At 47.5% G+C, this 12806-nt stretch overlaps 1 protein-coding gene across 1 annotated transcript; it reads right to left on the reverse strand.

Annotated features, from left to right (window-relative positions):
- Positions 1 to 534: 534 nt before the first annotated feature.
- On the reverse strand, positions 535 to 11792 carry LOC137591530 (transmembrane protein 47-like). The gene is made up of 3 exons (XM_068309588.1): positions 11564 to 11792; positions 4249 to 4389; positions 535 to 2903 (listed from the first exon to the last, which is right to left on the reverse strand). Exons 1-3 carry the CDS (start codon positions 11790 to 11792, stop codon positions 2725 to 2727), a joined length of 549 nt encoding a protein of 182 aa, XP_068165689.1. The 3' UTR covers positions 535 to 2724.
- Between the last annotated feature and the right edge of the window lie 1014 nt (positions 11793 to 12806).

Raw genomic sequence — 12806 nt, forward strand, 5'->3', positions numbered from 1 at the left:
CTTGTTCTTCGGTTGTGGGTGAAGTAGCTGTAAATTACAGCGGCCATGTTTGGGCGGGAAAAAGCTGTACTTGAAGTTTAAGTAGCAAAAAATTATCGCGATTTTTTTTTTTTTTAAACAATTTGGGCCGAATTATCACCTTTATGCTGATATAGTTTTGTTAGCAGCTAGCACAGCATTCATATCCTCCTTTATTACGTTTAAGTCTCCTGAGGGCAACAGTTTTATAGATACAATATTTTCCGCACTATAAGGCGCAACTAAAAGCCTTTACTCAAAAACCGAAAATGAACCTTATAATCCAGCGCACCTTATATATGAAAGGTTTTAAAATAGGCCAATCATTGAAGGTGCACCTTATAATAAGATGCACTTTATAATCCAGTGCGCTTTAAAATCTGGTGCGCCTTATATATGAAAAAAAATTTAAAATAGGAAGTTCAATGAAGGCGCGGCTTATAGTCCAGCGCGCTTTATAGTACAGAAAATACAGTAATCATAATTGTAGGCTAATGAAGTAGCAAAACGTCCAGAAGCATCAAATTTTAGCCTTGAAAAAAACTTGATTTTAGTGAGTTTTTGTTAAAAACTCAAAATTTTAACTCAGTAGGAATGACTTTGATGAGTCATCATGTCGGTTTAACTAAACCAAATCCACTTGTCGTTAGTTTGACACATGCTGCAGTTCTACCTTTGTCTGGTTGACCTCTTTTTGGGGGCGCGAGTTTCTTGGTAGCTCCACAGTAAATGCGTGACAATGGAGAGCACAGACCAGAGACTGTATCTTCAAAATGTCAGGCGGAGAATTCTTATTTTACATTTGACTCCCTGTGCACTTTTCAAATTACAGGGTGTGTTTTGAAGTGAGAATGGAGGTCACGGGGTTAGAAAAGTAATTCAGCACACAGGGGAGGCTGCATTTAAACTTCGGCACACGGAGAACATAAATAGGTTTTTTGCACAATGAAAGCAAAAAAGCAAAAATGGCTGCATCACCCACTTTATCTCTGAATGTAAAATCAGTCTGGAGGTCAGAATATTTGATTCTCCATCCATATTTACATCCGGATTTGCATTTGATCCACGACCGCCACACCAAAAAGTGACACTAGAAGAAATCCTGACGGCAGGAGAATGTTTAAATTCAAGTCATCCTGTCGCGATATGAAAGCAACGTCCACAGCTATTATCGACTCAGGGTAATATTCTACATTTGGTGAACATTTTGTGTCCCAGCATCTGTAAATACTGACATTTGACACTGGCTGATATTGACATTTTCTGTCTCTGGTGCCAACAGGCTTGTTTTTCCACCCAAATCCTCAGACTAGCTTCAGGGTTGATCCCTGACATTTACCGCAGACAAGAAGATGGCAGTTTGATGTTAATAAAAAATGTCCCGAAGGTACCAGCAGATACTGATGTCTAAATAGTGAGTCCAGGAGCTGATTGCTAAACCAATCCTGTTATGAGTCCAGCATGTTCTAAGGTTCTGTAGATTTACGTCTTAATGTTGTTGAACACTTTAGCGCTGTGGAGTGCCTCAAGGCTCAATGCTCGGAACCCTTTTCTCTCATTTATATTCATTTTGGGAAAATGCGATCCCTCCAATAAAACCACCAACCATCCTAGAGCTGAAGTCCCTCACCTCCGTTTCACCCCCCCAGGAACAGAGTACTGGTCTGTTCCCAGAGGTTTCCAGCTAAGTGCTTAATCATATTATGAACCCCAGACTGTGACCTTTTAAACTGACGTGAGCGACGTAAACACATTTATCTACGCTGTCCGCAGTGGACACACCCATCCACAGTGGTGATGCAGACAAACCGGACGAGGAGGACGGACGCTCCAATCGTCACGGTGCGGCGAAAGTCGACTGGATTGGGAATCGAAGTGTAGCAAACCCTGGGAGGCAGCTGAGCGCGGCCTGTCTCACACCTCTGACCGCGGCTAATCAATCACGACAGCTGCGTGCGCACACCCGATGGGTTGCTGCGGTAACAGACAAGTGGGCCGATAATAGAATATTGAGGATCTTTATTTTATTCAACGTTTTACCTCCCCACCCCCCAAAGAGGAACCGATCCGTCTTGTGGAACCTGATGAAGTGTGACTGTAGCGTCTAATCCTCTTCCACGTCCTCGTGAAAGTTTAGGAGCTCCAGACGAGACCCAAAAAGCAAAACGCCACAACTCATAAATAGACATTGGTGTAGATGAAGCGATGCAGTTGGAGACTGGGGGGGTAGGGGGTTTGGAGATGTCTGGTCCGGATGTTTAACGGTGCCTTTGGAAGTGCGTGATGGTACATTAAAATCCCTCCCAGTCTGAAGTCCAGTTCCCAGGAGAACCAAGTTGTTCCCGCTGACAAATGAGTCGCACACAGGAAACAAAGAACTTTGTCGTGGTAAACCTCGATCCTTTGTTACTACAGAGTCTCAGTTACCCTAGAAATAAGCTAGGAAGACTTCTGTCCACCCTCCAACCCTCAATTGCCCACCGGCTTTAGCGAACACTCTGTTGACGGAGGCACTAAAAGAAATGCCCTTGAATTTCTCCAGGGGCTGGGATGGGGGGGCTTGTGACAAGACCATTATTGGCTCAAATCCAGTCAGTAGTATTCCTTAGAGTTCTTAGGAATTGAACCATTAAAAGAAAATACCCATAAACCCCATCCTCAGCCCCTGATTACCTCTCCAAGCCCGTGACCTTTGGGTCACCCGAGCTAATAATACTCTTCGTAGCTCTTGGGGTTGAGGCAGTAGAGGATCCCACCACCGAAGGAGAAGATGGTCCCTCCCCAGGCCAGACCGTAACCCCAGTTGAACTCATGGTAGATCCTCAGGTTGATGCTCTCGATGAACTTGATGGGGTAGAGAACCAAACTGCAGGCCTGGAGAACGACTGGAAGACAGAGCAGACAGTCAGGAAACGGAAAAGGACGATGACGGAATTCTGAGGAACGACTTCGTGGAACGAGCTAACACTGCAACACCAGATGGTTTTATGCTAGCTAGCGAATGCTAGCATGGTAGCATCCAAAACAACAATAGGAGCCGTGATAGAGAAGATGCCTGCTTCAGGCTGGGATGTCATTGCTTTTTCGAAGCATTTTAACGTTAGCATTTAGCTAATAGTATTCTTATCTTTATTAAGTTCTTGTTTTCAAATGAAATGTTTCCCAAGTGTTTTCTGTCCACTCGTTTCATGCAAATCCAGGTGAGTTGAGATTAGACATCTTCTGCAGAATCAGGACCGTACAAAAGAGGATGTTTGAAAAAAATGAACATTAATTTTATTTAGCGTTAGTTTACAGCGGGACCCCAGCCTGGGCAGCAGCTGGGGGAGGCAGGAGGCTGTAAATGTGAAGAAACAATGATGTAGTGAGGAATTTATCAACCCTAAAACCACCGCTGTACAATAATACAAATATGTGTGGGAAAATATTTGTACTCACGGCTTTGCAATGATGCATCACACAGCAGGGGGGGGTATTTTATATATTTATATTGTTTTATTAGATTTCTTGTTTTTCTTTTACACCAAACTGTACAAAAAATAGATGAAATCACCTTCCGTTGGGTCGAGAACAGCGTCGCACTCCCGCAGGGAATGTCATTTAGCTCTGCTTAGTTCATTTACCACACTTTGGAAAAACATAATAAATCAAAGTTGATCAGGCGAGAGAAGAGGAGGAGGGGAGGAGACGGCGGCGGAGGAGAAAGGGAAGAGGAAGACGGGTGGATGGAGACGGATCAGACTCAGACAAATGGGTCAGACGAAAGAGGATGAGGATGACGAGGAGAGGAAGAGGAAGGTGGTGCGTTTGAGGGGAAAACACCCAAACCGAAACATTTCACCACGAGAAAAAAAATGAAGTTTTCCAATTATTTCTCGGAGGTGAAAATGGGAAGAAAAAGGTGGAATCATGACCGGGAAATTAAACGGACAGGTGTGGCGCTCCACTCTGACCCCGCCGACCCAGACTCATAAAAATACCATTTTCTCCACATCAGCTTGAGAGAATCATGAACGTGAAGACAGACGGGTTTATCTTCTGGACGCACGTCAGCAAACAGAGTGTCTGGCTACCTGCTCTAAACTGGCTTATTAAATGTGTGTGTTCCAGCACATAATGAGCGTGTGCTCCTCCACACACTTCTGTGTGTGTGTGTGTGTGTGTGTGTGTGTGTGTGTGTGTGTGTGTGTGTGTGTGTGTGTGTGTGTGTGTGTGTGTGTGCTGGCTGACCTGCTGCGAACAGCATCAGGGCGACGGGTGCATAGAAACGCCGTCTCGTGCCGATGCACACAGCAACCAGGGCGACCAGGAATGACATCAGCACCAGGGCTCCGCCCCCTAGCAACAGGGCCAGTGTAGCAACCTGCCAGTCTGGAATGATGGAGGAGGGTGGGGGGAAAAAAGAGGGATGAAGAGGCGTAGAGAAGAAGAAAGCGAGACATTTGTAAATCAATACAACGAGGGAAAAAATGTAAAACTTCGATTCGCCCCTGAAGTCGTGCGGGAGGTGATTTTGAGATGCATTGTTGTGTCAGAACGTTATAAAATAGGAAAGAAAAAGAAGGGAGGAAGGGATGGGGAGTGGACTGAAAGATGGGATCGCCGAGAAAGTCGGGTGATAAAGAAAGAAACAAAGAAAAGGCAACCAGGAAGAATAATGATGAAATTAATGAAGCACGGACGCATAAATGAGGGAGAAGGGAGGAAAGAAAAAGAAAGGAAATGATGTAAAAATGAAGGAACGAGGGATATGGGAGGAAAGAAGAGAGGAAAGAACAGAAAGGGATGAAGGAATGGCATGAAAAGGAAGGAAATAATGACAGGAAATATAGTAATAATGAGAAGGAGGAGGTAAAAGAAAGGAGGGAAGAGATGTAATTAAAAAGGTGAAGACATGAGGAGCAAAAAGAAATCAAGACAAAGAGAATGAAGGAAGTGAGGGAACCAGACGAGGGCGATGAGGAGGTCTGGTGGCGACGAGCGTCTGAGAGGGTGACGGGCGATAAAAGAGGAGAAACATGTGGAGAGGCTTTGGCAGAACGTTACAAGGACAGAAGGAGGGCAGCGGGAAAAGTAACGCCGAGGAGGAGGAGGAAGAGGAGGAGGAGGAGCAATAGAGAGAGAGAGAGCACTTAGTCCACCTGAGCCGGACAGAAAAGCTTTGCTGGCAACTCATCAAAGTCTGTCCGAGGTTATATATAGGGAGTGTATGATGCACTCTGAACACACACACACACACACACACACACACACACACACTAACTCTGTAGTCCAGATCCCCTCTAAGGACTTCAAACATGGCCTCCTGCAGCAGTGAAAGGACGGCACAAAACTTTTTAAATAATAACAGTTAAATCGTTCACGGCGACCTCTGCTGACCCTAAAGGTCGGAGGTCACGGCGGTTCGACAGAATGAGTCAGGTCTGTTTTGGATTCATTCCGGGTCCAGATTCCCATCCAGTGGAGAGTTTGTAACCTTTGACCTCCAGGAGGCGCGGCGGCTGATGCCCAGTGGATGGCGCCGACACCTCCTGCAGGAGTCAATTTATTTTTATTTTCCAGCGTTTTAAGGTGTGTAATTACACGCTGTGTCTAAATTTACTACCGGGAAAAAAAAGATGGACGGTGCAACGGAGAGATAAGGACAGATGAGAGATTCAGAGGAGACGGAGGTGAGGGACGATGCGGCGGCGGCGGGAGGCGAGGAGGGAGGAAATTAAAGATGAGAGAGAAGAGAAGATGTAAAAGATGGATCTCCGCTCTGATCAGGAGCGTCTTGTGAAACAAAGCAGAAATGTATTCAGATCGAGTGACGCCGAGGTCGATTTCAGCCAATCAGCTCCATCCAAATGTTACAAGATAATAATGAACTCATGATTAACTTTCATCCAAACAGAGTAGCTGGTCCTGGATCAGCTTCAGCCAATCAGACGACAGGAAAAGGAATCAAATAACCAATCAGATGTGAAAAGACTTTGTTCAGCAACAGATCAGCAAACCCCCCCCAACTCCCCACAGCCCCCCCCCCCTGAGGGGAGAGGCAGATCAGTTTTAATCAATATTGATCTGTCAAAACATTTCTAACTATTTCAGCAATTTACATAAAATAACTTTAATCTGATTGTAGGAATAGAATCAGAACACACACACACACACACACACACACACACACACACTTATATATTGGTCTACTCTTAAATGAGACTTTGCAACTTCCATTTAGTACAAAACAAACGTTTTGTTTGGCCACCTGTGACCAATAAAGTTGCATTTTGAATGTCGTTTTTTTTTTTTTTTTCAATCCTTAAAGGTGCATTTTATACTTTCATTGTAGCGTGGACGCGCAAACACACACACACACACACACACACACACACACACACACACACACACACACACACACACAGCTTTAACTGCAATATGCAAACATTATGCAAAGCCTCGCTTTGGCACATTTGAATTTTTCAAATTACATCCTGACACAGGAAAAAAAGTACAGTACAGACATCTGTAGGATTCTCTCTCTCTCACACACACACACACACACACACACACACACACACACACACACACCGTGCTGACTTGTGAGAACTACCTGTGTGACTGTTTGCCGTGTGACCGGATTACCCACTGTCACTTTTATTTTCTTATCTTCTAATCCACTCCAAGCTGTCACGCAGATTAACTGCTGTAGTAATTTGGAGGTTTTGCGTGAACGCAGCACATTTTCAACGCCACCAGAACCACAAAGCAGAACCACGCGGATCCGTCAGGCGCGTGCGAAAACGAACCAATCACAAAGCTCTGCTGTGATTGGACGATTCCTCCTCCTCCGGTTTAGAAGGATCCTGCATCGTTTGGATTCCCGGTACCCTGGAATAACCGATCAGGCTTCACGCCTGATGTGACGTCACGTGTCGGATGCGTTTCACTTTGCCATGTTTACAACACAGAAACCAGCAGAACGCCCCCCCCCCAGGGTAAAAAGTTCTTTTACATCCAGTTTAAAACTTTTTAACCATCATTTCAGTGTCCAAAGCTAAAGCGATTAAATACTGATATAATAAACCAAATTTAAACACATACAAATAGTTCCGGTCGATTCCAGAGACTTCCACAACCTTTTGTCGTTGTGTGGACACAAATAAATTGTGTTTGGTTCGTTTGAAGGATTGTTGTGTCGCTTCTGCAAGAGCTTTGAAGAAACTTTGATTTGCATCCACCAAAAGGATTATGTGTGTCTGGGCATATGCACATCCTTTTGCCCCCCTCGTGCCCCCCCAGTGTGTGTGTGTGTGTGTGTGTGTGTGTGTGTGTGTGTGTGTGATGTTGCTTCCCAGCTATTCCCCTGTCTGTCTGGCTGCCACAGAAGCGAACGCTACATCATTTCCCATTCCTGGTTTCAGCCGCTACAAATAGAAGCGGCGTCTCCTGAGGGTTGAGCTCAGCGAGAGGAGAAAGGGAGAGTCAGGGGGGAGCTGAAGGGGGGGGGTGTGAGAGAGGAGGAGACGATGGAGAGGAGGAGATGCTTGACCCCTGGAGACAACCGAAGAGAGACGGAGGAGGAGGGAGAAATTACAAAGGGAAAATGATTAACATTAGGAACGTAACAATGATGCCCTGGGGGAGGAGAGAGGGGGAGGAAGGAGGGAGGAAGGAGGGAGGAAAGCAAAGAGAGACAGAAAAAAGAAACGAGGGGATGATTGTTGTGAAGGAGACGAGAGGAGAGGAGAAAAAAAGGCCTGGGGAGTAAAAAGAAACTGACGGATCGATAGACTGATAGAGGAAGACGAGAGGGCGGCGAGCGAGGAGGCGGCGCTCAGGCCTCTGGTGACGGATCTGAAGTCAGCGACAGAGGCGTCAGGATGTGGGTCAGAACCCGTGGAAACCAACGCATCGGCATGGAATGTGTTCACATTAGATCTGTGAGGATCAGAAACATCCTTCATCACTTTATTCTAAAAGCATTCGTCAATTAATCTGGATTAAAACACAACGGAGAGCGGAGGGGCTGCAACCCAATCCAGCAAAGACTCTCCTGTCAAGGTCAGCTGAAGGACAAAGCTACCTGTGCTCCTGTGTGTGTGTGTGTGTGTGTGTGTGTGTGTGTGTGTGTGTGTGTGTGTGTGTGTGTGTGTGTGATCAGAGGTTTGAGGAAACAAAGGCAATAAAAGACAAGGAAGGAGAGGAAGAGGAGCAACTTGCTAAGGTTTAAAGATATTTTCGTCACCAACATTTTTGTCGCCAACTGACAAACATCTGGGCTCATCAAATGTCCTAAAAAACCAAATTCAAGGACTTTTCCAGGACTCTCAAGGCTCGACTGATACCTATTTAAAAAAAAACCCAACAACGCAGAAACAACCTTCAGAATCGGGACTTTAAAGGCGGTGAATTTACATTTTGAGGTACGCAGCCTCTGCAGACGAGTCCGTTCCAAAAAGCGGAACACTCCTGCACAAAACTCTGAAATTCACAAACTTCTAAACAGTTTCCAGGACCTGTGGGACGTTGGTAAAGTTTTGCTCGATGCTCAACAGCTGGTGGGATCGGTTCCACGCCGGTCTGCTGCTCGGTGCAGAACCGGCGCCGAGAACAGCTGCTGGGCGCTGCTGGGAACGGGCCAATCAGAGCTGGCGTGGAGCAAAATATTGATCGGAAAGAATTTCATCTACCAGCTTCCACACGTTCGGGTTTTTTTCCTCCCTAAAGTCTTGTGTTTTAATATTATTCACGCCTACGTTCTTATTCTGATGCATGGCGGCGTGTTTTTGGTAAAACTCCAAAATTCCAGACTTTGGCTTCATGGGAATCACAGGAAGGAGGTTTTCTTTTCTTTACTTTAATATAATGATTGGTCTGATTATTCGTACACGAGGCCGGGATGTTAAAGCGCTGGCGTGGATGTGAGGACACGCCTGTGAGGCTCTTCATAACAACACCATAATACTACCTGCATCATTTAATAGGGAAACTGGTCTTATAATTACTGCAGCTGCTCTTCAGGCAACAGTTCAGCTCGGCTCTGCACAGCCAGGCTCTTCCTTTACGCCGCCGCTTTCCCATCCCGCTCACATTAATTACAGCGTGCGCGGCGCGTGTTGTGATTCTGTCCTCTGATTGAGGTATTAAATGATCTGTCTCTGCATACATTACAGTATTTTGCTGGTCCGGAGCGAGCGCCGCTCCAATGCAGGGTTTGTGTTGGGAGCTGATGGATGTTCTGCTGTCGGGATAAAACACAGACGCATTCCTCACATGCATATCAGACCCAGTCTGATCCCAGTTTGGCTCCGGTGGGCCCTGAAGCCTGAAGTTTTAATGACTTTATAATGTCAGAGATTGTTAGGGGTTTAGTTTTAACCACATAATGTCCAATAAAACAATTAAAAGTACATTTATAATGATTGTTTTGTGTATTTTAGCTATTATTATTATTCCAGTTATTCATACATATACATACTTAACTTGTCGTAGCCCGTGAGCTAATGGTGGCTAACTGGCGGGAACACACAAACTAACACGCTACAAGCTAACCAACTGTTTCCTCTGGCTATTTTCACAGCAGGGCGGCGCTGTAACGCCGTCTTCATCTCTGAGGTGTTAACCGTCTAGGAAGCTCCTGATTGGTCGGTTCACCAGGGCTATAAAATCTGGGCCGAGTCAAACCAATCTATCTGCTAATCGCTAGGATTCCGATCAAAGAATCCTAGCGAAAATAAATTTTTCAGTTTGAATTTATGAATTTATGCATATTAATTATGTGTTATTTATACCTCTGATCAATTCCACACCTTTTTTTTCTACAACTACATTTAATGGAGCTCCCGTTCCTCCTGGCGCCCCCTACTGGTAGGAGAACTGCAGCTCTTTTACGAGAATCTCCTCAATGAACACGAGCAGTGCATTGTGGGTCTAAAATGACCCGGATCACCACCAAAATCAAACAGATTCTTCCTCAGAACCAATCAGACAAAAATTAACAAAAGCCATTCTGATTAATCCAGAAATAACCACCAACGTCAGTTGGTGCCGCCGAGCAGGGGGGGGTGAGATGACAATTATTCTCGCAGCGATTTGTCCGATTTACAATAATAAAAAGGAGAATCAGCCAATGAGTGAAAAGGAGGCGTCAAAACACACCAGACGCTGGTGTGTGTTAGATCAACATGTGTGTTGGTGAGGCTCACCTGTCGCACCCAGACCCCTCATTAGGAAGAGGATCCTGCTCTGTGGTGTGTGTGTGTGTGTGTGTGTGTGTGTGTGTGTGTGTGTGTGTGTGTGTGTGTGTGTGTGTGTGTGTAGGTCCTAGGAGAGGTGGTGCAGAGATGTAACAACAGAGAAATCAGAGTGTGACATGAAATATTCAGCCGGGCTTCAGAGGAGACTGTCCAGAAATAGGTCAGCTAAACGCAGTAGCCTCTTACACACACACACACACACACACACACACACACACACACACACACACACACACACACACACACACACGAATAGATATATTTTTAATGCCCCCCCTGTGCTATTGGCACCGGGTAGCTCCCATCCTGTCGCCGTGGCGATAAATAATGTCTCTTTCACCTCAATTAAAGGATGGCTTGTGAACTCTGGTTTCCCTGGAAACCAATCCATCTGCCCCCCCACGCCCCCCAAAAAATAACTGCAAGTCCTCTCCTGGGCACAACAACAGCAACAAGGCTGGTTTCTGGACAGCAGAGGGGGGTAATAAGGAATAGAAGTGAGACAGGGTTAACTCTGGAGTCGGCGCCGGGACTCCCTCCCCAGCGATGATCAATGAATGACTTAAAGGCGACGCCCAGGAGTTAAGGAGCTCTACCATGAAGGTGGACAAACACACACACACACACACACACACACACACACACACACACACACACACACACACCTCAGGGGTGACTCTGATCTGGGGGGGTCTCATTGGTGATCGATCAGGACCGGTTTGGTGGAGACAAACAGTCGGCACAATTACCCAGAGTTCAAGGTGACTCATTAAAATCACTGGGTGTCAGATTACCAGACAAACTGGTCCTAATCTGTTAATTCTGGATTATAATCTGATGATTCCAGCCTGAATTCCTCTGCAGCCCCTCCCTGAAAGACCTGTGGCTGCTTTGTGTGCCCGTTAACCACAGGTTTGGTATTTACCACAGCTCCTGCTGTCACATCTGCACCTCTGAGGAGGAAGGTGGGGGGTGGGGGGGGCAGGTGCGACAAACAGGGATTGAAATCAATAGATTAGAAATCAAATCCGTTGAAGTTTTCCCTTCATTTCACCTCCACGCAGGTCCCCGGAGCGTCTGGCTGTCGGGACCGGGCTTTGTTGTGGTTGGATGGAGACGGGGGGGGGGGGGGGGTCAACACCTCCCTCTAGGAACGCCAGAGATGTGGGGGCATCCATCAGTCACCACCATCAGCATCACTCACAACCACCAGATTACACCACAAACTGCTCCAACAACGCGCGTTACCGACCCGCCGTCCCGTCCCGTGCGCACCGGCCGGGGGGGGGGGACGGAGCGGTTACCTGAGCCCAGCGTGCTGCTGCACTGCCAGTTGTCGGTGCTCGCCGGCTTCCAGCAGGACTCCCACAGGGACAGGTAGTACTGGTCGTCGGCGGTGACCCACGCCGGGCTCATCACGGCCCCCACGTCCAGGCAGAGCGCCAGGAAGACGCACAGCAGCCCCACCATCTTCAGCGGCGTCAGGGGGGAGCTGCGCGCAGACTCCTCGGTCTCGGTGACAGCGGACGACATGGCGGTGGGGTGGGGGCGGGGGTAGAACCGGTTCCGATGAGGAGGATGCGCGTGTTTGCGTGTGAGGGAATCAGGCTGGGGGGCGGGAGGGGGGGCAAGTCTTCCGCGACCGCCTGCGTTGCGCGCTGGACGGACGCTGCGCCTCTGAGCTCCGCCGCCGCCGCGCAGGAGACCCTCCGCCGCCCACCGCGTGACGTCACGATCCGGGATCAGCAGGTGCTACAGGGTCCTAAAGAGAGGGGGGGGGGCGAGGGGGTGTCAGAGCGTCACAACGTGGATCCATGGACTAGTTGATCCGGATCACACCTTTATGAAGTTAGAAATCCCTCCTCCTCGGTCAGGACGTGAAATGATTTGTGAAATTAATTAATTGATAGATTAATAAATAAATAATAATAATAAAAACCAGAATAAAATCCGCGGGTTGGGAAACGGATCCGATCAGCAGCAGGACGCGCAAAACGGCCCCGTCTAAGTCCTGATAGGCTGATGGGCTGCAGGTGAGGATGGGAGGAGTCAAAACCAGGTGTGTGGTGACGTCACAGAAAGGATGGGTCTGGAATGAAATGGTAGACAATGAATAAACCACTGGGGGTCGTGACTTCAGATGCGCGTCACCCCTTATTATACACGTTATAACGCGCCGTAGGAGCCATCGTTGGATGACATAGGGACTCATGTCGCAGCGAGGGTCGAGAGGAAGTGGGGGGGACATGGAGGTTGTTTCTACTGCATACTAATGACAGCCTGAGACGAGACGGAGGAACGGAGACAGGAGGGAGTGGGGGAGGGAGGATGGAGGGGGGGGAAGGAGGCGCAGCCGTCCGTCTGTTTATTCAGCCGGAAAGAATGGAGGCATGGGGGGGGTGATGGAGGGAGGAGATGGCCTTGTTTACTCCCCATCAGGAGAATAATGGGCAATGATGAGGGGGGAGGCAGGGGGGAGGCAGGGGGGAGGCTGGAGATGGAGGTGAAAGAGGGGGGGTGGGGGGTGGACGGATGACATCTCTGCCC

The sequence above is a fragment of the Antennarius striatus genome, chromosome 24 (genome assembly GCF_040054535.1).
Source record: "Antennarius striatus isolate MH-2024 chromosome 24, ASM4005453v1, whole genome shotgun sequence".
NCBI lineage: Eukaryota > Metazoa > Chordata > Actinopteri > Lophiiformes > Antennariidae > Antennarius > Antennarius striatus.

What these genes read in the sequence shown, in the direction of transcription:
- LOC137591530 (XM_068309588.1), bottom strand. Translation starts at nt 11,792, where the DNA reads ATGTCGTCCGCTGTCACCGAGACCGAGGAGTCTGCGCGCAGCTCCCCC. An exon ending in CAGCAGCACGCTGGGCTCAG is followed by an intron (nt 4,390 to 11,563) that starts GTAACCGCTCCG and finishes CCATCATTCCAG; the next exon opens with ACTGGCAGGTTGCTACACTG. An exon ending in CCTGATGCTGTTCGCAGCAG is followed by an intron (nt 2,904 to 4,248) that starts GTCAGCCAGCAC and finishes TCTGTCTTCCAG; the next exon opens with TCGTTCTCCAGGCCTGCAGT.